At 42.9% G+C, this 27,657-nt stretch overlaps 1 protein-coding gene across 2 annotated transcripts in view; it reads right to left on the minus strand.

The window, feature by feature from the left end:
* The window catches only part of LOC143960994 (protein tyrosine phosphatase domain-containing protein 1-like), a 92,353-nt gene that overhangs the window by 22,158 nt on the left and 42,538 nt on the right, over positions 1-27,657 (minus strand). For both annotated transcript variants that reach the window (XM_077470087.1, XM_077470088.1), the window contains 4 exons: positions 27,486-27,602; positions 23,799-23,921; positions 11,027-11,125; positions 9,685-9,762 (listed from right to left, as the gene is read on the minus strand). In XM_077470087.1, coding sequence (XP_077326213.1) covers positions 9,685-9,762; positions 11,027-11,125; positions 23,799-23,921; positions 27,486-27,602 — 417 coding nt within the window. The remainder of the gene's footprint in view (positions 1-9,684; positions 9,763-11,026; positions 11,126-23,798; positions 23,922-27,485; positions 27,603-27,657) is intronic.

The raw sequence follows: 27,657 nt of genomic DNA on the forward strand, positions 1-27,657 counted from the left end.
ATAGCAGCTAGACTCAAAATCAGTATACTGTATCAAATCAGGCAGCGATTGAGATTGGTTGCCAGAGGTTTCAGCATATTATTACCACTAACTGACTGGTTGCTAGAGGTTACAGCACACATCATGGCTCACTGATTTGTTGCTAGAGGTTACAGCACATGATTTCTGCTTGTTGATTGGTTGCTAGAGATTACTGTACAGTATTACTGGTCACCGATTGCTTGCTAGAGGTTACAGCACATCATCTCCTCACTGCCTGCAAACCATGGACTGGGGAGGTAAGGGGACCCATCAATAGATAGAAAACTCCTAGGGATCCTAAAACTTTTGGGATCAGTGGCAGTGCTGGGGGGAAGGGGAGGGGGTGATCAATGGCAATGCTGATTTTTCTTACCGACTACCAATATAAAGAGGAGTTTCAACACTGGCCACCAATGTAATGGTGGTTTACACTCACCACTAATGTAAGGGGGGCATTCACACTGACCACTAGTGTGAATGAAAGGATTCTACATCAAGCCAGCCCCAATGTAATGATAAGATTTACACTGACCACCAATGTAACTGAGACATTTAGCCTGCATTCAAATTTGTGTGTCGGGAACACATGCAAAATCGCTTTCCTGACACCACAGAAATGTGCTGTCCTTTAGCAGATACACAGCAGTGCAATCAATTGTTAATGACACCCTCACCCATCTGCTGAGATGTGCTGTCACTGTGGCACAGTGTGACGTTAAAAAAGGGTTAGAGACTTTCTTTTGCATTTCTAGAGCATAGAGCAGCCCATTGAAATAATTGGGCTGCCCTACACGCTACCTACATTTTTATCCATCCTGTCAGTACACCTTTGCATCTTAAAACTCATGCTAACTTCTGCACCCCAAACCTCCCCCATCCTCTCCACTCCAACCCTCCAACCTTTAACTCTACCTGCCTCCTCTACTCATCTTTGCACCAACCTTACTTATCTCCATATATCCCCTCCTTGCTCACCTGTGCACCCCAAACTGTAATTCCTTTTCTGCTTACCTCTGCACACCTAACGCTGTGAGGAGAATAAAAAACGGTTACCGAGCTTTTGTTTTCATCATGGGGATCAGCTGTCATTGGCTGACAGCTGATCCTGTGGTAGGGGGCCGGGATCGGGATGATGGCCTCCCGGAAATTCAGGTCCATGCTGTGGCCATCATTCAGCTATAACGCGGACGCCAAGAGGTTAAAAAGAAAAGGTAATTTTTAATAACATTCAATCACAATATGATTAGTGTCGCAAATACATGTGCTATATTATTTTTTCTTTATTTGCTATTTTTTTTCCCCACGAAACAGGAGTTACCCTTTAACCAGTTGCCGACCGCCGCACGCCGATGTACGTCGGCAGAATGGCACGGGCAGGCATAAGGACATACATGTACGTCCCTTGCCTCCCGCGGGTCGGGGGCCCGATCGGGCCCCCGCCCGGTGCCTGCGGCGGTCGGTTTTCGTCCGGGAGCGATCCGGGACGAGGGGGCGGCCATTCATTCATGGCCACCCCCTCGCGATCGCTCCCGACGAATAGAAATCCCCGGTGACATCACTTCCTCTCCTGTAATGTAAACACAGGAGAGGAAGTGATGTATTCTCTCCTCCGTGTCGGTATTTTTCGTTCCGACACGGAGGAGAGCGGATCGGTGAGTTGCACCAACACTCTACACACACAGTAGAACATGCCAGGCACACTCACACCCCCCCTTTACCCCCCGATCACCCCCCCAATTACCCCTGCCCCCCAGTCACAGTGACACCAATGTCATTTTTTTTTTTTTTTTTTTGCATTGGTGTCATTTGTGACTGTAATAACTGTTAGGGCAGTTAGAGTTAGCCCCCTTTAGTTCTAATGTACCCCCCTAACCCCCCCAATAAAGGTTTAACCCCGTGATCACCCCCCGTCGCCAGTGTCACTAAGGCAGGATTCACATTGCAGCGGTTTATGAGAACGAATGTGATTCGCACCGCACTGCAGTGCAAATCACATCCGATCTCTGTGCGATTCGAGTTCAGCCATTCGCCGCACCCGCCGCACCCGCCACACCCGCCGCACCCGCCGCAAATTCGCACAGGACCCTTTTTTTGGCCCGCAGCAGAATCGGATCGCATGGGTGTTCACACCATGCGATCCGAGTTTGCAGATCGCACTGCGATATGCGAACTGATCTGGGGGTGTCAGAAACATTTCACTGACACTCCCAGCAGTTCGCATAGGGCAGTGTGAACTGCCGCCGGGAGGCATGCGATGCGGGAACCCGCCGCGGATTCGCGGCGTTTCCACATCGCTCCAGTGTGAACCCAGCCTAATAAGCGATCATTTTTCTGATCGCCGTATTAGTGTCACAGGTGACGCTAGTTAGGCAGGTAGGTATTTAGGTTCGCCGCAGCTTTTTATAGCGCCAGGGACCCCCATATACTACCGCATAAAGCCCCCTGATTGCCCCCTAGTTAACCCTTTCACCAGTGATCACCATATAACTGTTACAGGTGACGCTGGTTGGTTAGTTATTTTTTTATAGTTTCAGGGCACCCGCCATTTATTACCTAATAAAGGTTTAACCCCCTGATCACCCGGCGGGTGTCATTTGTGACTAATAACTGTTATGGCAGTTAGGGTTAGCCCCCTTTAGTTCTAAGGTACCCCCCTAACCCCCCCAATAAAGGTTTAACCCCGTGATCACCCCCCGTCGCCAGTGTCACTAAGGCTGGGTTCACATTGCAGCGGTTTATGAGAACGGATGTGATTCGCACCGCACTGCAGTGCAAATCACATCCGATCTCTGTGCGATTCGAGTTCAGCCATTCGCCGCACCCGCCGCACCCGCCGCAAATTCGCACGGGACCCTTTTTTTGGCCCGCAGCAGAATCGGATCGCATGGGTGTTCACACCATGCGATCCGAGTTTGCAGATCGCACTGCGATATGCGAACTGATCTGGGGGTGTCAGTAACATTTCACTGACACTCCCAGCAGTTCGCATAGGGCAGTGTGAACTGCCGCCGGGAGGCATGCGATGCGGGAACCCGCCGCGCATTCGTGGCGTTCCCGCATCGCTCCAGTGTGAACCCAGCCTAATAAGCGATCGTTTTTCTGATCGCTGTATTAGTGTCACAGGTGACGCTAGTTAGGCAGGTAGGTATTTAGGTTCGCTGCAGCTTTTTATAGCGCCAGGGACCCCCATATACTACCGCATAAAGCCCCCTAATTGCCCCCTAGTTAACCCTTTCACCAGTGATCACCATATAACTGTTACAGGTGACGCTGGTTGGTTAGTTATTTTTTTATAGTTTCAGGGCACCCGCCATTTATTACCTAGTCTCACTAGTGTACCCCTAAATTTAGGGGTGTCTACTTTCCAAAATGGGGTCATTTGGGGGGGGTTTGTGCCATCTTGGCATTTTATGGCCTTCAAAACTGTAACGCCCTTAGAAAGCCTGAAGGCGGTGCTTGGTTTTCGGGGCCCCGTACGCGGCTAGGCTCCCAAAAAGTCCCACATATGTGGTATCCCCGTACTCAGGAGAAGCAGCAGAATTTATTTTGGGGTGTCATTTCACATATGCCCATGGCATGCGTGAGCAATATATCATTTAGTGACAACTTTGTGAAAAAAAAAAAAAAAAAAAAAGTTTGTAATTTTCCCGCAACTTGTGGCAAAATATAAAATATTCCATGGACTCAACATGCCTCTCAGCAAATAGCTTGGGGTGTCTACTTTCTAAAATGGGGTCATTTGTGGGGGTTTTGTGCCATCTTGGCATTTTATGGCCTTCAAAACTGTAATAGGTAGTGAGAAGTGAACTCAAAAATTTACGCCCTTAGAAAGCCTGAAGGCGGTGCTTGGTTTTCGGGGCCCCGTACGCGGCTAGGCTCCCAAAAAGTCCCACATATGTGGTATCCCCGTACTCAGGAGAAGCAGCAGAATTTATTTTGGGGTGTCATTTCACATATGCCCATGGCATGCATGAGCAATATATCATTTAGTGACAACTTTGTTAAAAAAAAAAAAAAAAAAAAAAAGTTTGTAATTTTCCCACAACTTGTGGCAAAATATAAAATATTCCATGAACTCAACATGCCTCTCAGCAAATAGCTTGGGGTGTCTACTTTCTAAAATGGGGTCATTTGTGGGGGTTTTGTGCCATCTTGGCATTTTATGGCCTTCAAAACTGTAATAGGTAGTGAGAAGTGAACTCAAAAATTTACGCCCTTAGAAAGCCTGAAGGCGGTGCTTGGTTTTCGGGGCCCCGTACGCGGCTAGGCTCCCAAAAAGTCCCACATATGTGGTATCCCCATACTCAGGAGAAGCAGCAGAATTTATTTTGGGGTGTCATTTCACATACGCCCATAGCATGTGTGAGCAATATATCATTTAGTGACAACTTTGTGTAAAAAAAAAAAAAAATTTTTTTTTTTGTCATTATTCAATCGCTTGAGGCAAAAAAATAAAATATTCAATGGGCTCAACATGCCACTTATCAATTTCCTTAGGGGGTCTACTTTCCAAAATGGGGTCATTTGGGGGGGTTTTGTACTGCCCTGCCATTTTAGCACCTCAAGAAATGAGATAGGCAGTCATAAACTAAAAGCTGCGTAAATTCCAGAAAACGTACCTTAGTTTGTAGATGTGACAACTTTTGCGCAAACCAATAAATATACAATTATTGACTTTTTTTTTACCAAAGACATGTGGCTGAATACATTTTGGCCTAAATGTATGACTAAAATTGAGTTTATTGGATTTTTCTAATAACAAAAAGTAGAAAATATCATTTTTTTTCAAAATTTGCGGTCTTTTTACGTTTATATCGCAAAAAATAAAAATCGCAGAGGCAATCAAATACCATCAAAAGAAAGCTCTATTTGTGGGAAGAAAAGGACGCAAATTTTGTTTGGGTACAACATTGCATGACCGCGCAATTACCAGTTAAAGCAGCGCAGTGCCAAAGTGTAAAAAGACCTCTGGTCATTTACCAGCAAAATGGTCCGGTCTGAAAGTGGTTAAGTTCCGCTTTAACATTATGTAAAAATGTATTGTTCATAGTCATTTTAAAATATATGTTTGTTGATTCACCACTGGAGGGAGTTATCACTTTATGTGCAATTTCTAAATCTCTGTTAAACTATATGGAAAACCCAATCACTAAAATCTCATATAAGCTTTAACATGTTAATGTAACTTCAAAAGCAATTACAGTAAGGCCCCTTTCACGCGGGACGGATCAGTAATGATCCGCCCCGTGATGATCCGCTTTCTCAGCGGGGATCGCTCCGTTGTCCTCGCTGAGACGGCGGATAACAGGGCGGTCCCGGCACACTGTGCCGGGACCGCCCTGTCAGCTCTCTGCTCTCCTCTATGGGGGATCGGATGAACACGGACCGTCTGTCCGTGTTCATCCGATCCACTCTGCAGATGGATAGAAATATAGGATTTTCCTCCGTCTGCAGAATCGGACAATAGCGGAGGTAGACGATAGCGGGTGTCTGCTATCCCATAGGAATGCATGTATGTCCGTATTTCATCCGCAAACGGATGGATGAAATACAGACATAATGTCCGCATGTGTGAAAGGGGCCTAAAACCTTGGATTGCGAGCATAATTCGTTCCAGAAACATGCTTGTAATCCAAAGCGAATTTCCCCATAAGAAATAATGAAAACTCAAATGATTCGTTCCACAACCATTTATTCATAAGTTTTTCAGTTTAACCGCTTCAGCCCTGCAAGATTTTACCCCCTTCCTGACCGCAGCACTTTTTTTTTGTGATTCGGCACTGCATCGATTTAACTGACAATTGCGCGGTCCTGTGACGTTGGACCCAAACAAAATTGATGTCCTTTTTTCCCCCACAAACAGAGCTTTCTTTTGGTGGTATTTGATTACCTCTGTGGTTTTTATTTTTTGCACTAAAAACAAAAAAATAGCAACAATTTTGAAAAAAAACACAATATTTTTTACTTTTTGCTATTATAAATATCCCCCAAAAAATAGATTAAAAACTATTTTTTTCCTCAGTTTAGGCCCATATGTATTCTTCTACAAATTTTTGAAGAGAGGTTGTTCTTTAACCGCTTCAGCCCTGGAAGATTTGGATGCTGAATGACCAGGCCATTTTTTGCAATTCGGCACTGCGTCGCTTTAACTGACAATTGCATGGTCGTATGGTGCTGCACCCAAAAAAAATTTACATCCTTTTTTTCCCCACAAATAGAGCCTTCTTTTGGTGGTATTTGATCATCTCTGCGGTTTTTATTTTTTGCGCTATAAACAAAAAAAGAGCGCCAATTTTGAAAAAAAACTATATTTTGTACCTTTTGCTATAATAAATATCCCCATTTTTTTTTTTAAAAAAAAAGCTAATTTTTTCTCAGTTTAAGCCAATACGAATTCTTCTACATATTTTTGGTAATAAAAATCGCAATAAGCGTATATTGATTGGTTTGTGCAAAAGTTATAGTGTCTACAAAATGGGGGATAGTTTATGACTTTTTTATTATTATTTGTGGCAGCGTGCAGCTTTTTTTTTTTTTTTTGGTCTGTCGGAGCTAGAGAAAAAGAAGATGATGAATGGACTTCGTGGGATATTTTTTTTTTTTTTAAATAAAGGAATTGTCCCAAGGCGTGTATTGTCGTTTTTACCATTTTCACACTTTTTTTTTAAATGGTAGGGGTACATTTGTACCCTGTTACCATTTCACACAGGGGGGAGGGCCAGGATCTGGGGGTCCCCATTGTTAAAGGGGGCTTCCAGATTCTGATAAGCCCCCCGCCCGCAGACCCCCACAACCACCGAGCAAGGGTTGTGGGGATGGGGCCCTTGTCCCCATCAACATGGGGACAAGGTGCTTTGAGGAGGCCGCCAAAAGCACCCTTCCCATGTTGAGGGCATGTGTCCTGGTATGGTTCAGAAGGGGGGCGCTCTCTTCTCCCCCCTCTTTTCCTGCGGCCTGCCAGGTTGCATGCTCGGATAAGGGTCTGGTATGGATTTTGAGGGGGACCCCCACGCCATTTTTTTAAAAATTTTTGGCACAGTGTTCCCCTTAATATCCATACTAGACCTGAAGGGCCTGGTATGGAATTTGGGGGGAACCCCAGGCAATTATTTTTTTTTAACTTTGGTTCGGAGTTCCCCTTAATATTCATACCAGACCCAAAGGGCCTGGTAATGGACTGTGGGGGAATCCCATGCTGTTTATTTCAATGACTTTTATGTGTATTGCCAGAAACGACAATTCATTATAGCCGCAAGTACTTTTAAATTTCTTAGAAACTAACTTAGAAATTTCATTTTTCTCTCGGACTGTTCTAAAGACAGGAAACATGCGCTACTTTACAGGCATACTATAGACACCCCCCAGGTACGAAATTTAAAGGAATATTTCACTTTTATTGTTTCACTTTAAGAATTATTAAAATCACTGCTCCCGAAAAAACAGCAGTTTTTTGCATTGATACATGTCCCCTGGGGCAGGACCCAGGTCTCCAAATACTTTTTATGATAATACCATACGTATAAGCCTTTAAAATTAGCACTTTTGATTATTCATGTTCGTGTCCCATAGACTTTAACGGTGTTCGCATGTTCGAACAAAGTTTTTGCCTGTTCCCATGTTCTGCTGCGAACCGAACTGGGGGTGTTTGGCTCATCCATAACCCTCATTAAATGTAACCATATTGCTACACTTAGAAGCACCTCTCTTCACTTTTATACTCCATTGTGATGTGATGCTACTTGTATATCAAGACATCGCTTGTATATCAAGTCAAAATGTATTTAAAAATGTTGCTTGTCTTGCAAAATGCTCTCAAACCAAGCTACTCTCAAATCAAGGTTTTACTGTATCAATCTTTTTTAAATAGGTATGCATCTTTTATTAAAATAAAGCAATTTGCCTTGAGTTTTATGAGTTCACTGCTGCACTGCAATGGTGTGTACTGAATAAAAGTAGGACATACTTTTTTCAACTCAGCATTATGTGATGCAGTACATCACTTTGCAACCCCCTGGCAATTAAAAGGTGATTAAGTTGAAAAAAGAAAAAAAAGAAAACAGTGCATTGCTTCACAGCGCACAGCAGCACCCATGGTATACTGTGGTGGTTGGTGCAAACAAGCCCTAATATATTTGATAAGATTATGTTAATTGTTCTTAGATCTACATTTAATATATGCAAAAAAAAAAAAGACTGAACATTCAACAATGCAACACTAAACAAAGTAGTATTTTCTTAACTGTAAGTGCTCCCATTTTGTTCCTATGCTCTTCTCATTATTTAGTGGAAACCCTACTGGCTGAGGCCTTTGGCACTGTTTCTTTCCTCTTTACTGGAAAAAGTTGGCACTGCAGCTGTTTTTAATTTCAGTGTGTCACCTTTCTCCTGAAAGGGAAAACCCAAATAGCTCCTCGTGCACAGTGAGGAAGGAAGCTCCTGGAAAATTGCATTATCAAGATACATTGCTTCTTCAGCAAGACGTCCTTGGCAATTATTTGAGAACACTGGCTATCTTCACAAGGGAAATAAATACAAGGACATATATATATTTCATGGACCTGCATAGAAAAATGTTGATGACTCTACCTCCCCATTATGGAGACAATGTAGGTTATGAATGAAGTGCAGAATGAGTTTGGTGACTTGGATGTTATGTCAGTGGCCCCGACGGTCAAAGCGACACTCTATAGCAGGGGTAGGCAACCTTAGAGAGATGGAAATCTACTTGAACAACAATGATGAAGTCAAAGGTGACCGGGCACAGTGTCCTGTTGTCAGGGCCAGTTCACACCAGAACATGATGCCAGAAAGGTATGTCCCATGTGTGTTTCCTGCACAGTTTTCAAAACACACTGCCTTTGTGATCTATTGCGGGTGATGATACATTGCAAACCCCAAAATAGAGCCCAAATGCAGTGGACACAAAAAAAAAGTATTACAAGAGAGTGCAGTGTTTAGCAGCGCTCAGAATGCATGGTTTAGGAGTGTGTTACACTCAGAATGCAGTGATTAGGTGGGTGTTGCGTCAGATTGCAGGGATCAGGAGTGCGTTATACTCAGAATGCAGGGATCAGGAGTGCATTATGCTCAGAATGCAGGGATCAGGAGTGAAGTATGCTCAAAATGCAAGGATCAGGGATCAGGAGTGCATTACCGTCAGAATGCAGGGATCAGGAGTGTATTATGCTCAGAAAGCAGGGATCAGGAGTACGTTATGCTCACAATACAGGGATCAGGGACCAGGAGTGTGTTACCCTGAGAATACAGGGATCAGGAGTACGTTATGCTCACATTACAGGGATCAGGAGTGAGTTACCCTCAGAATACAGGGATCAGGAATATGTTATGCTCACATTACAGGGATGAGGAGTGAGTTACCCTCAGAATACCAGGATCAGGAGTAAGCTATGCTCAGAATGCAGGGATCAGGAGTGCATTATGCTCAGAATGCAAGAATCAGGAGTGCGTTATGCTCACAATGCAGGGATTCGGGGGGTGATGTGCAAGGTGGTAGTAGAGGACACTGCTATGGGGGTGGCCCTGCCCAAAGCAGTGCCTAATGCCTCCTTCAAGATACACTGATAAGCCTGCTTTACACAATGATTACTACAAGAAATTTTTTGATCTATATATCACCTCCAAAAAACAAGACTGTGGTCTCACCCTGCTTAGTTTTGTCAGATTCTTTCTCCAGTCCCCATCACAGAAGCGATTTATGTCTTCTTGATTTAGTACAGGCTCCTAAAAAAAGGAAATGTAGTCAGAAGGTATGATACAAAACAGAATAAACGTTGCAAAAGTGGAAAAGATCACAGTTAGACATGTGCGGTTCGTTTCGTTCCAAATATTCTGACAAATTTTTCAGTATTCGGAGATTCGGATATGTCCAAATACCCGAATTACAGTATAAACAAAGTTTACCAAATGCTCCAAATAACTAAACTAAATTTGTCCGGAATTTCTGAGATTCAAGTTGAAATTGAAATCAAATGTTACATCGAATTCCAGTCGGATTTGAACTGTAAACATGTTTCGGAAATCAAAGACTGTGTGTTATTAGAGTACCATCGAAATAATGCTGTTAAGCCAAAGGTGATTTCAAGACTGATTGTAAACATTTGATGAAGAATTTTCTTTTTTTGGTTCACTTTGCCACATTTGAATCAGAAAAAAAAAAATCTAACGTTTACGATTCGGCCAATTCAAAATTTATTGATTCGAACATTTTGAATCTAAAGAAATCGTTAAATTCGAAGAAGATTCGAAAAAGACATAAAACTAATTCCAAATAAGAAACCAAACACATTTTTTCATCATGCACATGTCTAATCACAAGGAGGACTTGGATCATATATAAAATATACAATATCTGAAAGATTCCTGAAACTTCAAAATTCTGCTAATTTGTCACTACATAAATTGTACATCATCTCAAGTTCAAAACTTGATATAACACTAGGAATGATCAGCCTACTAACAGAGCCTTTTTTTTACCTGTCCTTCAAATGTTCTTGTTAAAAGTGCTGCTGCTAAAGTATGATGTGATTTTTTTTATTTTTTTCTCAGGAAAATCATATTATGTGTACATGCACAGCTTAAAAGAGGATTATGGCAAAAGTTTTTTTTGGCCATACTTCTCTTGTGGGTAACAGGTGTGCAATTACTTTTGTTATCCTGTGATCCAGAATCAGCTGAGAGTGGGCTACTGCCTGCTTTCAGCTGACATAGCAGACTTCAGAATTTCTAAGGACCCTGACAATATTGTCGGTATCCATCCAGATGCCTGGTTGACAGTTGGCTCTGCCTCTTCACATGCAGCTGCTCAGAGCACCCAAGAACTGAGAAATCAATGGTTCTGACATCACTCAGTTCTCAGTCTTAGAGCCAATGAGGGACAGATGCCGCATCACACTGATGCTGCAGCTGCCACATAGATGTGAGTATATATATTTTTTTTTAAATCCCCAAACTTTTCTTTTAACTTTATTCATGAATACTGACTTACCGAGAGCTGATGCAACCAATCCCAAAGCAGAGTGCAAAGAATTTTGGGATTGCTCTCTGTGGATACTGCCGCCCAAGCTCCCTCCTCATTCACAAGATTCTGCAGAAGATAATAAAACAAGTAACACTCCATAACATATGTTATATTACCATTCATGAGATGCATATGTGTTATAAACAAGTTTGTTACTGTGCATTTCCATAATTCTGTATATACTAACTTCTAGACAAGCCTTACCCAGTGTCATTACCCCAGAGGAACCAGGTTTTCACCGTGATACTAAACAACTCCTATCAAAACTGAAAGATTTAAAGTGGTACAGTAACTACAGTTGGATTTCTCATGATGTGTCAAATCTCTAATCTTCAATTCCCCCATACTTTGGGTTTGCAAGCCGTTTCCTACTTCCTAGGTAGATCTGGAAGGTTTTCACTAGTCTTGAAGGAATTTATTTTGATGAGCTTATCCGCTCACACACAATTTTTTCATGTTCGACAGGGACTATTATCTTTAGAAATGCGGAGCCTCCATGGGGGCTAAATTCTCACCATCCCTGGCTAACTTGTACATGGGATGGTAGGAGAAATTCTGCATTTTTGGAACCCAATAGTCTCTGTGAAAGTGATACTGTATTTTACTGTAGGTATATTGATGACCTCCTCTTTCTGGTCTCTGGACAACACATTAGCCTCGAAACATGGTTGCAATACATGAATGAAAATCAATGAAATCTAAAATTCACTGGACACCATGAATTGGTGTCTATTGAGTTTTTAGATGTGGTTCTAACTGGAAATAATGATAGCGACACTTCCAATATATATACAAAGCCTACTGCTGGCAACATGTTGTTATGGGCTAATTCTAGTCATCTAGGACAGTGGTCATCAACCCTGTCCTCAGGGCCCACTAACAGGCCAGGCTTTATGCAGACTAGAATACTGCAATCACTGAGCACCAAATGATATCAGCTGTGATGTATTTCAGTTATCTTGCAAAACCTGGCCTGTTAGTGGGTCCTGAGGACAAGGCTGATGACCACTGATCTAGGACATACAATAAAAAGTATTCTAGTTGGACAATTCCTTGGGCTAAACCTTTATGCAGTAGCGATTCTGATTCTAAACAGGAAGTCATTCATATCCTGTCCTTTATTAATTGTAACACTCGCTTTGTAATATATGTGATCACATGCACATTGTGTTCCATTCAATATGTGGGCAGGACGACGCGTAGATTAAGAGATTGTATTTACGATCACCTCTACCATTTAGAGAAGAATCATTCCACTAACGTAACTTGTCATTGGAATGATCATCACCACAAACATGTATCCAAATTTATGATACAGGGTATGGAAAAAAATTGTGAGGCCACCCAGGGGTGGAGATAAATTCAAAATATTGTGTAAATAATAAGTTCATTGGATCTTTAGATTAAATACTAGAAGACCTGCAGGCCTCAACTTCGAGTGGGATGTGTCTCATTTTTATGAGTGAGATAGTTTTATAGATGAGACACATCTTTGCGGACTCTCAGGACGCTTATAAAAGTGTGTAAAAGACCCCTATTGTTGCCACCAACAAAGGCTTGTGATATAGCAGCACTGCAGATCATACTGCAATCTAATTACTCCTAATTTAAATGCGGTTGGTTGTTTCTTGTGTGCTAATTTCAGCTTCCACCCATTTTCTCAATATAAACAATATGAACCTTATGTATTTACAACAGTTTATTTTGCTGAAGAGTTTAATAAAACTGAGAGCTAATATCAGGGATTGGAGACAATTTGATTCGTTCGATCAGTGCCTTTATCAATATATTCTTTGTCTCTATTTCTCTCTCGTATCCCTTTGTATTCTTGGTTAATACAGTATGTACACAATATCACATTGATAGATTTGATTATGGACATGCTTACATGTATACACTTTATATCTCTTATGATGTCCTTTCTTCATTTCTGATCTTTTTTCTTCTTACATCCATTTTGAGGGTCTGCCTTATATCCATACAAGGATCAACCGGAAATCACTCTTTTTTTATTTTGGTTTCCTGCTTTTAATGCGGGTACCATTATAATTATTTATAGTTGAAGCCCAATGGCCAAAATGAATATGGATAACATAGACTTAACATGAGACTTACAACAGGAAATGGACCTGAAATGTGCCCTGGTCTGATGGACGGTATGCCAAAATAAGGCATACCCAAGATTAGAAATTAATATTTTGTGAAGAGAAATTAATTTGAGAAATGCCCCAAAAAGGGGATGGGAGGGTGGCTATCGCGCACAGGAAACCGACAACGACCACAGGCGAGCGGGCTGGTGAAATACCCCCCAGGCTCCTCCCCTAAATTCAGGCCTTCTTACTTATGGTTGAAGCCCTATGGCCGATACAGATATGGATAACATGGACTTAACATGAGACTTACAACATGAAATGAACCTGAAGTGTGCCCTGGTCTGATGGACGGTATGCCAAAATAAGGGGGGAAAAACATTCAGGTAGGTGTGTATTTTTATTAGTTTTAGCTTTATTTATTAAGCAAGTTTGGTGAATGCTCGTGCCATTTGCACCTGAGGATTGGGGACGTACCAGGCGACGTAGGCAGACTTCCACCTGCTTAGTCTTTTAATGACATGATCTGGGACCTCATGCCGGGATGCTGCAGAGGCTTCTCCAATACAGAAAGAGTGACCGAGGTACTGACTGGGGTCGAGGTGCACGTGTTTGACAAACTGGCAGGCACTCAAGGGTTTGATTGGAAAAGGTAGTAGGGGACTAGAGTTTGAGTGTTCCGGTAGGAGTGACAGTAGGCGGTCAAGTACGGTTACTGAACGTCAGACATTGTTTGTTTTATAGAGATGGATGTCTACCCCAAAGCCAGGTTGCTCGGTTTTAGACACTGCAAGGTGGAGGATGAAATGGTCTTGGCAGCTAGCCAAGTGATGTCTATGCAGAACTTGACCTGTAGGGTTGCTGTAGGTGAACTCGCTAGGCTGCCAGAACCTGTAGTAGGCTAAGTAATGGCTGCTTGTATGAGCAGGATGGGGAGAAGGCCAAATGGCGAACTAGCAAGGACAGTAGACATATCCCGGAAGATGGCATTTGTTATTTGGCCTTGACCATGGGTTGTTGTCTTTGGGTGCCGCTCAGATCACACGGGATGCGAATAAAGATGGTTTTGGGGGATCTCGCAAGGCCAGAAAGTGCTGGACACTGGTTAAGTATAGTTGGATAGTGTTATGGGATAGGGCCAACTGATTATGGCAATATTAGATAAAAGCCAGTATGTGCTTGGTGTCTGTTGTTGTTTCCAAGTAGCAGGATGTTAGGAATTTGCTGTACACGTTCCAAGCTGTGTGGTAGGCTTTGAGCGTGTTGTGGGACAGAGACTGGTTGAGGAGCTGGGTCACTCCGTGCAGATGCTGTACTAGTCCAGAGTCAACTGAGACCAAGGAGGGATAAGGGCTGCACTAGATCGGCTCTGGGTTTCTGGTAAAAGGGAAGTGTAATTAAAGTGAGACAGTTTGCTGTGAGGTTGCACTAGCCTGGAATGAACGTACAGTGGACATTAAACTGGCGCTGAAGAGATAATTGTACAAGCCTGCATAGGAAGGACATACCGACCAGGCGAGCGGGCTGGTTCAATACCCCCCTGGGCTCCTCCTATAAATTCAGGCCACCATACTGGCCTTCTTACATATACACATTCTTATGTGTTAAAATATGGAATATATAGTGTGAGGGGCTAGCTCGGCAGCGGGTGTGTGTGACCCCCTGGATGGGTTCACAACACAAAGTCAGGCACAGCAGACAGCGGTGTAGGTTCAAAAAAACAAAAGATCCGGTTTATTTATGCTCCATGCAGTGATACATATAACAGCCAAACAAAATAAAACAAGAAAATAAATCCTGGTCAGCTTGACCTCTAACTACACACATAGACTCCCTGTCTAACAACTGGGTACAGCCTTGTGCTGTACCAGTCCCTGCCTTTGTTGTAAAGGTTTTGCCACACAGGCGTTAACTCACCGCACAGTACAGGTGACACACTCCCCAGTCTATACAACACAAAACTGGTTCCAGGATGGAGCATCTCCCTATGCATGCTGTTTTTTTTTGTAGAGGCCTTAGTGAGCCCACTTGCTTCAGCTGGGCTCATTAACTCTTCCCCTCTAATTGTAAAAGTCTGCATAAAGCCTGAATCTAGGACACACATATTTACCATCCTGGATACAACCAGGTGACTTCACCTGCCTGCTGCCACAATAGTTATACAGTTATATCGATTGCACATGATGTCCTTTATGGATTAGGCATTGGAATAAACACATCTTTCCAAGACTATTATTTTACATCGCATTTTTGGTTTTATTTGCAGTTTATGATTTATTCAACGACCAGCTCTAGATGTGCACACTAATGATTTTTTGACATATATGATATAAGTTCAATTTAATTAATGTAATGTAATATGTTATTGGTCCATGCTGTCATCTATACAGATTTTTGATGTGATAATACTAGTTTTCCTATGTTTGAACACCTTGGGTGGGAGATATTCTGGTGGGAGGTGGTCTGTGAATATTGTTTTTTTAGGATTGCACCAACCCACGGTGTTAAACACATTAGCTGTCGGCCCCTTCTTTTGTATAGTATGGCCTGACAGTTTTTGGATTGACCTTGCAGAAAGCTAAAAACATAATTTGTGTCCTGCAGCTGGCTATTTCAAATGCCATTGGCCTTGGAACTATGCAAGCACCACCAAATAGGAGGTCAATTAACCACAGCTCAAGGAACCCCTAGGAACCTCTGTTTGAGAATGACTGCTCTAGACTGTAATATAACAAATTGTTTTCGCTTTCTCAACCTAAAAAAAAATTGAGAATTAATATTTGAAAGAAAGGGGAGGGGTATGCCTATATATCAATAATAATGTACAAGTGAATGTGAGAGATGACATCAATAAGATAGCTAGGGAGGAGCTGGAATCCTTATGGGTAGAGCTCCAAAGGGATGAAGCTAAGGGGAAAAATAATACTATAGGCCCCCTAACCTGAGGGAAGAAGGGGAGACAGATCTCCAACACAATTTGGATTAGCAACAAGGATGGGAAGTGTTATCATAATGGGGAATTTTAATTATCCAGACATAGACTGGGTGGAGGGAACCATGCAAGGCTTGCAAGTTACTAAATGTTTTGCAAGACAATTTTATAAGTCATATGGTAGACGCACCAACTAGAAACAAGGCATTACTAGATCTACTGATTACCAACAATACAGACCTGATCACAGATGTGAAAATACGAGGCAATATAGGAAACAGCAATCACAGATCAATTGGCTTCAGTATAAATCACACAAATAGGAAACACAAGGGGAACACAAAGAAACTGAGTTTCAAAAGAGCCAACTTCCCTAAACTACGAACCTTGCTAGAAGATATAAATTGGGATAAAATCTTAGAAACAAAGAACACGGAGGAGAGATGGGTTTGCTTTAAGAGCATATTTAATAAGGGCATTAGGCAGTAAACCTCTTTGGGAAATAACTTTAAAAGAGAGAACAAAAGTCCTGCATGGCTTAACTCTAATGTAAAAATTCATAAAAAAGCTGTCATGTCTCAGGTGCAAGGTTGGATTGCTGAGAGTGCAATGCACCCCTGGGAGTGATACAGGTAGTGTGGTGCCCAAAGGAGCACAGATTGCCGGTACTGCTGCTGGATGAGCTGGTTAGCAGAGGGCAACTGGGGTGCGCTAGGTGAACTGTGTTGGCAGCCATGCGAGGAGAGATCCCAGGTATGGAACAGCAGGGCAAACCAGGAACAGAGTTAGTAGCCGGGCCAGGGGTCATACACAGAGGAATCAGTCAGAGATGGATACAGCATCAAGCCAGGTCCTGCACAGTTGGCAGGAGATAGCAGAGTAGTCAGCCAAGCCGATGTCAAACACGATGAGACAGACAGGAGCACAGGTCAGGACATAAGCCAGGGGTCAAGCCAGAAGTTCAGGATAAACAGGTATAGCAAGCCGGGTCAGTAGCTGGAAGTCCAAGGATCAGGATATAAAGGGCACAGGAGACACAGGATGATAATCCAGCAACCTGCATGTATCAGTGGCAGGTTTAAATAGGCCAGGGGGACGCCAACATCTGTCACGGCATGCACGCACACCTCCATGCACCCGCTATTGCTAATGGGGATTTGCCTGGCGCAACCATGATGGGTACTGAGAGGATTACCCATTATTCGGCCATTTCCCTGAAAAAAGCAAAGGAGAAGTCCTTAAAAAAAATACAAGGCTGAGGGATCATCACCAGCATTCAGACTTTACAAAGAATGCATGGGTGCAATTAGGGCAGCTAAGAAAAAACACGAAAGACACATAGCGGAGGAGAGCAAAAACAAATCCCAAGAAATTCTTTAAGAATATAAACTATAAAAAAGGGAGGTTAGACCATATTGGCACCATAAAGAATGAGGAAGGACATCTGGTCACAAAGGATGGGGAGATAGCGAAGGTATTGAATTTATTCTTCTCCTCAGTCTTCACAAGGGAATCGGGGGGCTTCAGTAACCAAAACTGCAGTGTTTGTCCTCATGACATATCACAGGAAGCACCCTCATGGCTAATAGAGGACAGAATTAGAACTAGACATGGGAAACATAACATTAATAAATCGGGACCAGATGGCTTGCACCCGAGGGTACTTAGGGAACTCAGTCAAGTAATTGCCAGACCATTGTTCCTAAGTTTTTCTGATAGTCTACTGACTGGAATGGTACCAGCTGATTGGAGAAAAGCCAACGTAGCACCCATATTTAAAAAAGGGCCAAAATGCATCCCTGGGAATTACAGACCAGTTAGCCTAACATCAATAGTATGCAAGCTCTTGGAGGTGATGATAAGGGACTATATACAATATTTAAGCAAGGAAAAGGTATCATTAGCAGTAATCAGCATGGATTCATGAAGAATCATTCATGCCAGACCAATCTATTAACCTTCTATGAGGAGGTGAGCTGCCATCTAGATAAATGAGGGCCCGTAGATGTGGTGTATCTGGATTTTGCAAAAGCATTTGACACAATTTCCCATAAATGTTTACTGTAAAAAATAAGGTCCGTTGGCATGGACCATAGGGTGAGTACATGAATTGAAAACTGGCTACAAGGGCGAGTTCAGAGGATGGTGATAAATCTAGAATACTTGGAATGGTCAAGGGTGGGAAGTGGGGTCCCCTAGGGTTCTGTGCTGGGATGAATCCTGTTTACTTTATTCATAAATGACCTGGAGGATGGGGTAAACAGTTCAATCTCTGTATTTGCGGACAACACTAAGCTAATCAGGGCAATAACTTCTTCGCAGGATGTGGAAACCTTGCAAGAGGATCTGAACAAATTAATGGGGTTGGCAACTACATGGCAAATGAGGTTTAATGTATAAAAATGTAAAATAATGCATTTGGGTGGCAAAAATATGAATGCAATCTACTCACTAGGGGGAGAACCTCTGGGGGAATCTATAATGGAAAAGGACCTGGGGTCCTAGTAAATGATAGGCTCAGCAATGGCATGCAATGCCAAGCTGCTGTAACAAAGCAAACACAATATTGACATGCATTAAAAAGGGGAGTATGCTGTCTAGTTCTGGGCACCAGTCCTTCAGAAGGAATGTACTAGAAATGGAGTGAGTACAAAGAAGGGCAACAAAGCTAATAAAGGGTCCGGATGATTTCAGTTATGAAGAAAGGTTGTGAGCACTGAACTTATTCTCTCAGGAGAAGAGGCGCTTGAGAGGGGATATGATTTAAATGTACAAATACCGTACTGGTGACTCTACAATAGGGATAAAACTTTTTCACAGAAGGGAGTTTAATAAGACACGTGGCCACTCACTAAAATTAGAAGAAAAGAGATTTAACCTTAAACTGCATAGAGGGTTCTTTATTGTAAGAGTGGCAAGGATGTGGAATCCCCTTCCACAGGCTGTGTTTTCAGTTTCAAAAATCTATTAGATAAGCACCTGAACGGCCGCAACATACAGGGATATACACTGTAATACTGACATATAAATCACACACATAGGTTGGACTTGATGGACTTGTGTCTTTTTTCAACCTCACCTACTATGTAACTATGTAAAAAATAAATTATGACCATTTTTTCTACTAATATATATAAATACATGATAACCTCTAACTTGTGGTTGTCAGAGAAGGTAATGGAAGCCTGTCATATTAGCCTGCCACTGCTGACTTGTCTCTAAATAAATAATAGGTCCCTGGCTGGCATGCTGCTAATATACCTTCAATACATACTTCTGAGTCACTGACCTGTGACAAATATGCAGCAACCAAAGTTAGTGTGAAGTCAAGGAAGGTATCTGCACCACTTAGTGTTTATGTATGTTTCAATGTCTTCCGTATCAAGAGCCATAAATAATTATTTCCGTGCTACCATGCACTCATGCAATTATTGGAGATTACAATTGGCTAAAAGCAGGAAGAAAAGTGCCCACCCATCTGCTCCTAACATGTGCTTTCAAACAGCCAGCTGTGGAAAACAGAATGCAGGTCTAGAGAGATTCCTAGATCAGGACTGATAGTTGTAGCAGCTTGTGATTCCAAGCTTCCTTGTGCAACATACAAGCTAACAGGAGATGGAAACATGTTTATGTAGTGCCGGATCGTGAAGAGCACACGCTATGTGTTTTTGAAATGTAATGTTACCCCTAAACCGCAGTTTGGTTTGGGCTTAATTACTCTAAATTTTGACCTCAGCATCAGTCTGACTGGACTGCAGAGTGTTCTGCCTGGCTATAGGGGGCGCTGTCACTTCTGGTAGGTATGGAAACACAGTCTAGTTGGGTGCTTTAAGGTTTCTTTCTCTCTGAACCAGCCCAGTGGGAGTGTCACTCTTGCTGTGCCTTCTGGGAGGGGGTACTTAAGATTCAGATGTCACGTGTTTCGGGGTTCCGGTCCAGAAGTATGTTCTCACTGGTCCTCCTGACCAGCCCCCAGGACTTCCATGGCCTGGGGTGCGGATCCACCTGACTTTACGTCTCGGGGCTGGCTAGCCCGAGGCGTGGAAACTAAAAGAAGGATTCAGAAGTGGTCCGGTGCCGTCTCGGGTTGTAGAGAGGCCCAGCAACTTCAAAGTTAACCAGGGGAGGAATCTTCGGGAGAAGGCCATGCAAGGGTTGGTTTCTCAGCAAAAGCCTGGTGAAGCTGAAGGACCTAAGCGGTATTGCCTGATCGGCTGCAAGATACTGATACCACACGAGTGTCCTACGAGTTTTCAAAGTTTCCTCTTTCGGGTTCTATAACGAAGTCTGTGGCAGAGACTTGTTCCTGACTCAAGCACCCTGTTGGCTGCTAGGCCTGGTGAGAGAAGGACTATCCAACTAGGGTGAGGAGCCAGCTGTGAATGGCTATTCTCTGGATTTATTCAAAATAATAGAGTTCTTTTCATACTGACTTTGACACTAAGGCCGCGTACACACGGGCGGATTGTCTGCCCAACTTAGTTCGTCAGACAATCCGACAGACAGTCCGTTCAACTTTTGAATGAACGGACTTGACCACACACGATGAACAGACAGTCCGCTGAAAGCTTGCGCGATGACGTATACAGCACGTACGACGGGACTAGAAATACGACGTCCAATACACTGCAATGCAACCTTCGGCCGTGTAAATCCTTTCTGAGCATGCGCCATACTTAGTCCGTCCAACTTGCCTACACACGAGCGGACTGTCCGCTGAAACCAAGTTTGGACGGACAAAACCAAGTTTGGACGGACAAAATTACGGAAATTCCGAAAGACTTAGTCCGTCAGACTGTCCGCTGAAAAAGTCCGCTGAAGCCCACACACGAGCAGATTGTCCGCTGAAACACGGTTCAGCGGACTAAGTTGGGCAGACAATCCGCCCGTGTGTACGCGGTCTAAGAGTACCTGGACTTTTCACCTAAACCCTCTGATCCTATACTGATAGACTGTTAACTACTTTTTCAAATAAAAATCCCTTCAAGCGGATCTGTCGTCAGTATCTATAGTTCTTGGGCCATCTGCCTCGGGAAAGCCCTAGACGCATACGAGGTGAAGAAGGTAATGGTAAGCCCAATAAATTCAGCTGCTCCTTCGGGGGTCAGAGCTACATTTGCAATAGCTTGGGCTTGTGATGGCAGCTCTCAAAGAATATTTGGGGAAAAAAAGAGGTAAAACATTATACATGAAGTCTTGTTTGTAATCCCTGGACAATGGGGGGAGGGGGGGCTGCAGTGTCATCAGCCCCAGGCGTAGTGTTGATATGTGAAGGAGAGAAAAGTACTGAGAGCTTTGGCCGTTCTGTTCTTCTGCTCCTCACTGCCCCTTTTCTTGTCTCCTCTTGTCACGATCCGTGATGATAAACAGCTCAATAGTGAAGTCCGACCTGTATCCAGGGAAAGGCATGGGCCAGAGATGAATTATCTCACCTGGGGCTGAGGTGAGGAATCTCAACCAGAACAAAGAGGGCAGCCAGGCAAAGGCCAGGTGACCACATCTCGAACGTGTGGATGTTGTGTGGATGCTAAGGAAACCACACTAATTAACGGTTTATGGTCCCATGGGCTGGGATGCATGACACTCACTCCCCCCAATCACAGCATGGGGCAGGGTTCTACCTCCTATGTATTGGTGTCATGCTCTGATGCCCCGCTCTGGATGTCATCATGCCAGAGTGCGGGGCTGGATTCCCCTTTCCATCTAGTCGGGGATGGGACTGGCTTGGCCCCGCTGCAGACACAGTTGCCGCGAGTGGAGCCAAAATCAGTCGCTTCTTTGCCCGCTGATACGGTGAGCTCTCATGACATTGGCGGGGACCCGCTCTGCACCGGAGAGAACAGCGACTTGGGCTGGCCGGCTGACCGATTCATACGGGCTATTCACATGAGAGGGATCCATGCACGTCAATGCTCACTGAAATACACAGGTAATAGAGGGTTCATTAACATTCTACACTTCATTGGCTGTATTTACACTTTACACCTTTACTTTGGTAAGCACATAGGCTGTACATGTTGGGTATGGTTTTACATGTGTTTTTTTTTGTTAATTGAAGGCACTTACCCAATTTAATATTGGTATTAGTCCCCTCAATAAGCACACTTTAGTTCACCATAGCAATCACACACTTTTGCATTATCCCTTTCACCCAACTGTTCTAGGCTCAATCACTCCCCTGTTCACGCATCCATCCATCCATCTTACACATTTTCTTTCACATATTTTTGCAGATAAGTATGGTTTGCTTAGCATCCACACGTTCGAGATGTGGTCACCTGGCCTTTCCCTGGCTGCCCTCTTTGTTCTGGTTGGGATTCCTCATCTCAGCCCCGGGTGAGACAATTCATCTCTGGCCCATGCCTTCCCCTGGATACAGGTGTTGATGTTGAGCTGTTTTGTAAGTTTTAAATCCTCCTTGAGAGATGTTTCTCTTTTGAAGGGGTACCCTATATTGATAGATATGTTGTTGATTCATTTCTAGAGTGTCTTTTTTGCATCATACTCCTGATGAATGGCTGTGAGCCATGAAATGCATCGAGTTTACATTACAAGATGCCATGAAAGTTCGGCTCACAAAATGCATTTTGTATATATTTATTTATAATAAATGGATGAGTGATTCATGAATTTATATTGCTAATCATGCTGTTCAGATTTTTGTATTTTAATTCTGTATAATAATTGTATGTATATGAGTGGACAGTTATTTATAATATATCATGTTTTTGCAAAAGATCATTGATATTGTTAACTTGATTATAATTAATAAATAATCAAATGATTTATACAAATGAGGTATTAATTCAGTGTCATGCTTGATATAAAGTCCCATTCTCTCTTCCTTCTGTTTCTTACTGTCTAATTCTATGCGATTAGCTACATGCACCTAGGGTTGCCACCTCATCCCTTTAATCCCGAACACATATTAGGGCATGAATTTACCAAAATACATTAGGATTTAGTTGGGGACTGGGTAACTGTAAGCCCTTGTACACACGGTCGGACATTCCGACGGAAAATGTCTGATCGGACCGTGTTGTCAGATAATCCGACCATGTGTGGGCTCCATCAGACTGTTTCTGTTGGAATATCCGACCGACAAAGTTTTAGAGCTGGGCTATAAAATTTTCTGACAACATGATCCGATCGGACTTTGTCTGATCGTTTGTAGAGAATTCCGATTGGACAAAGTGCCACGCATGCTCAGATCAAATTCCTAGACCAAAGCTATTGGCTACTAGCCTGAATGTAGTCCCGTCGTATCTAAATAACGTCATCACGTTCTGAACGATCGGATTTTCCGACAACTTTGTTTCGGACAAAATCCGTTGGACAAAATCCAACGGATTTGGTTGTCGGAATGTCCGACCGTGTGTACAAGGGCTTAGAGGGCTAAAACACGTTGTTTAAGGCTGAGTTTACAATAAACACTGATGCGCCTGACAGCAGGGGCCAGTGAGTCCCTGTTCTCCAGAACAGGGATGAATCAGACCAAAATTTCTGTCTGAATTTTGGACCTAAAATGGAGCCAAAGACGCACAGGACTCCAGTGCAATGCACTCCGGAGCGTCTGCACTGCGGGCCAGCTCCACTGCGGGCCAGCTCCATTTCAGAATCAAAAGTCAGAGTCACAATCTCCTGTCATGCGAGGGAAACCCACATCAAATTTGCACTAGTGTGAACCCAGCCTCTTTTGGATTACTAGGTGCCATACCTGCAATTGTTGCACACTTTGCTTTATCACCAGTTCAACAGCTTGTAATTCCGCCAGGGCTTCTGCAATGCACAAAACATGGTGTGGAGTAACCGGCTGACATGGCTCAGTTATATTGTCTTTCTGCAAACAGGCAAGAACATCAGTCACCAAGACATGGCATGATGAAACAGTAACTCAGTACACACATGATTAATAGGATCCAAGTATGGTCACTCATCGCTTTCGAGAAGAAGCACAAGGGTGTTAAGGAGAAATGCAAAAGCACCAATTGGATGACTGGCTATGTGCAAAGAACAATAGGCTACACCACACTTACACCTTCTTCTAAGTTTAAAGGGTTACATCACATTCTATTTACCAGATGTTTCACGGATGTTGGTTATTTTGCAGTGGAACAATTTAGGTGAATTGAAAACTACTGTGTTTTTTAAAAAAAAGATGAAAAACATGCTGAAATATTATTTCTAATGTGTAATACCAAGAAAAAAATCTTTTTCCCTACTTTTCTACTTTCCATTCCTGCTTGTCTGTCACTTTAAAGTGACTCTGTCATAAGAAATGTATTGAATCTGCCACTGCTGAGTTCTGGAACTAGAGCAAGGATAAAGAAAATAAAGAATCCCGACTGTTTTACTCCACTCCACGTGTATTTATGTATTGTATTGAACTGCATAAGGTTATCAATAGTATGCTGCAAGCTAGAGGCAGTTTTGGGCCAATGAAACTTGTTAACCAGTGTGATTTTGGTTTGCTCCTCTTTGCATTCTTTTACTTGTTCCCCAGTGGACTTAAAAGTGCATGAATTAGATGATAGTGTGCACAATGTCATTGAAAGATGGCACCTCAAGGGCAGCATGAGAGCCTAAAGCTTCGTACACGTGATCTGAATTTCCAATGGGAATTGTGTGATGACAGGCTGTTGGCAGAAATTGCGACTGTGTGTATGCTCCATGGGACAATTGTCAGATTTTCGGCTTACAAATGTTGGATAGCAGGTTTTAAAATTTTCTGCGGACAAATGTCTGTTGTAGGATTTTCCGAGCGTGTGTACAAGAGTCCGTCGGACAAAAATCCAAAGTCCAAATGCGCATGCTCGGAAGCAAGGACAAGCAAGAAACGGTCAGTCTTGTAAACTAGCGCTCGTAATGGAGAATTAACATTTTCGTGATGTGGTAGATTATGAAATCTCCAAATACATTGCACATTCTCTTCTTTTTTACCAAATAAAATCATTATTCAACCAAAAAAATAATCTCAAAGCAATAACTCCAAGGCCAATAATAAATAACACCTTATCTCCTCCGATTCCGCAACATGTCTGGTTGACAAACGGCCATTCAGAAACTAACTGAAAAGCAGGAAATGACAAGTGCAAACTGAGTGCAAAAGTGTGAAATGAAAAGCACAAATCAACACTCACCAAACTTCTACTAACACGAAATTAGCAGAAGGAGCCCAAAGGGTGGCGCTAAAGAGGTGAAAACAATGTAGTACGTCACTACGTTCGTATTTGTTGGCCAACAATTGTGTGCTGTGTGTATGCAAGACAAGTTTGGGCCAACGCCCTTCTGCCAAAAGCCACGGTTTTGTTGGCCAACAATCCGATCCTGTGTATGAGGCTTGAGGCTGTCATATCTGACATGAGGAAGCATCAGTTAGATTTTACGATAAGGCCATGTAGTTTAATAGCTGTGTCTCTGAATTTCACATTTTACATTATTAATATAAATTCTGAAATACACTGCATGTTTGCAGCCAGTGGTTGAAATACGACCAGACACAAGGGAACCAGTTTCCCATTCAGCAGACTAAACAATACACTGAGTTTCCACTGTAGAGTAAAACACTGTGTGAAGAAAATTATATGACTTAATGTGGATATAAAAGCATTTCTAAAGCTAGAAATGTCAATTGCAAAAAAGGAACCATATCATGGACATTTTAAAAACTTAGGTCAACGTATGTGGCCAGTTAAGCTTTTAATCAGCACCGCTGGACTATGGATTATACTATATGAAGAGTTCTGCATTTGGCTTTAAGGCAGACCTTATCATGATTAGGCCTATATTATAAATTATGTTGACCTAGACCCCAACGAGGCTTGTGTGACTTAACCTTATTACAGCCATATCAAAAAAACGATCTATATAGCTACTGTATGTCCCATGAAAACCAGAATGTGGTACTAAAGGAAATATGCTGTCTACCTTATGTGAAGAGCAGTGGCATTGCTAGCATTGGATTTTTTTGGGGGTGCCCCAAGTCTTCAACATCATGAACACACCCCACTATACCACTGAAGCATTCAGCAGCTTTCTCTGTCAGCTGTCTGTTAGACCAATATATTTTAAAGTTTACAGGGAAGCTTCCCCTAGGCTCCCCCTCAGTTCTGATGTGTCACATGACACAAAACGAGTGGGACCTGGAAGGATATCCTCAAGCATTCTGCTGTGATCTGTCTGAGGTCTGTAAGCAAGGGAGAGGAGAATTGTACTGGGGACACAACGTCCAAGGATGGTAAAAATACTTGCTTGAGGGAGAGGATTGGTGTTGGGATGGATTATGGGGGTGGGTGATTTGTGTTGGGAAGGAAGTTTGGGCGGGGGGATTTGTGGTGTGAAGGAGATTTGGGTGGGGATAGAGGAAGTCTGCTGTTCTTGGGGGGAGGATTTGTTTTGTCTTAGGAGGGAGATTTGTAATGGGGGGGAGAGGATTTGTCCTGGGAAGGTAGATTTTTTCAGGGGAATTTAAGTGGGAAGAAGGATTTGATCTGGGAAGGGGGATTTTTTCAGGGGAATTTAAGTGGGAAGGATGATTTTATCTGGGAGGGGGGATTTTAGGGAGGATTTGTGCTGGGAGGAGGTATTTGTGGGGGGAGAGGATTTTATGAGGGAAGGCGGGTTTGAGGGAGGAGGATATATGCTGGGAGGCAAGATGTATGGGGAAGTTATTTCAGTGGCAGACAAGCATGCTGGTAGGGTGGGGGGGGGATCTAGGGGGAAACGAGGCAAAGATTTGTACTGGGAGGAGGGGCTCAGTGGATGGGGGAGATCGTACTGGTAGGATGGTGCTGGATTTTTTGGGGGTCGAGGGGGGATTGTAGCTGAGAGTGGAAAGAGGGATAAAGTAATGCTAACTGAATCCTGCACTCTCTTCATTTTGTGCTCTTGACATCTGCACTCTGTATCTTACACACACCTGACCCCTGCATTGTGTACCTTATTTACTTCTGACCCCTGTACTCTGTGCATTATGGTCTCCTAAATCCAGCACTGATCACAGCACTCTGTACAGTATGTATCCCTGACCCCTGCACTCTATGTGTTATGGACTCCTGACCTCATTTTTAACAAGGATGGAGGTTTATACAGGTATCTGAGGCCCTACCTTGTGACACAGCAATAAGAGCACATTCTATGGGTACACAGAGGCCCATTTTTTTTTAACCCTGCCCTTTAAGCTCACTTTCCACCCCATCTCTCTTTCCTTTACCCACATAAGTGCAGAGTTGGACAAGCAGGATGAAAATGAAAAAAATATCAAACTCAAACTGGCCTTCAATGCTGCGTCTTATTGCTCTCCTAAGCTGAACCATGGCCTACAAGTGCCTTATAGTAAATACAGCTTTAAACAACAGTTTTATTAAAATAATCTATCCATTCTTTTCTTTGCATAGGGACTCACATTTGGCATATTGCTGTATATTCCCTTCTGCAAATCTTCAGGGACATTAGTGTCTGTTGAAGCTGTTGCTGTTTTGGCAAGCTCAAGTTGACTAATACCATTACTTGCCACATCTACCTGTGGAAAAAGCAAATAATATATCACCTCGATCCTGAACATAAAGATAATGTAA

Source organism: Lithobates pipiens, unplaced genomic scaffold (assembly GCF_037356315.1).
Source record: "Lithobates pipiens isolate NorthernLeopardFrog02 unplaced genomic scaffold, aLitPip1_a1.2 Scaffold_8, whole genome shotgun sequence".
Taxonomy (NCBI): domain Eukaryota; kingdom Metazoa; phylum Chordata; class Amphibia; order Anura; family Ranidae; genus Lithobates; species Lithobates pipiens.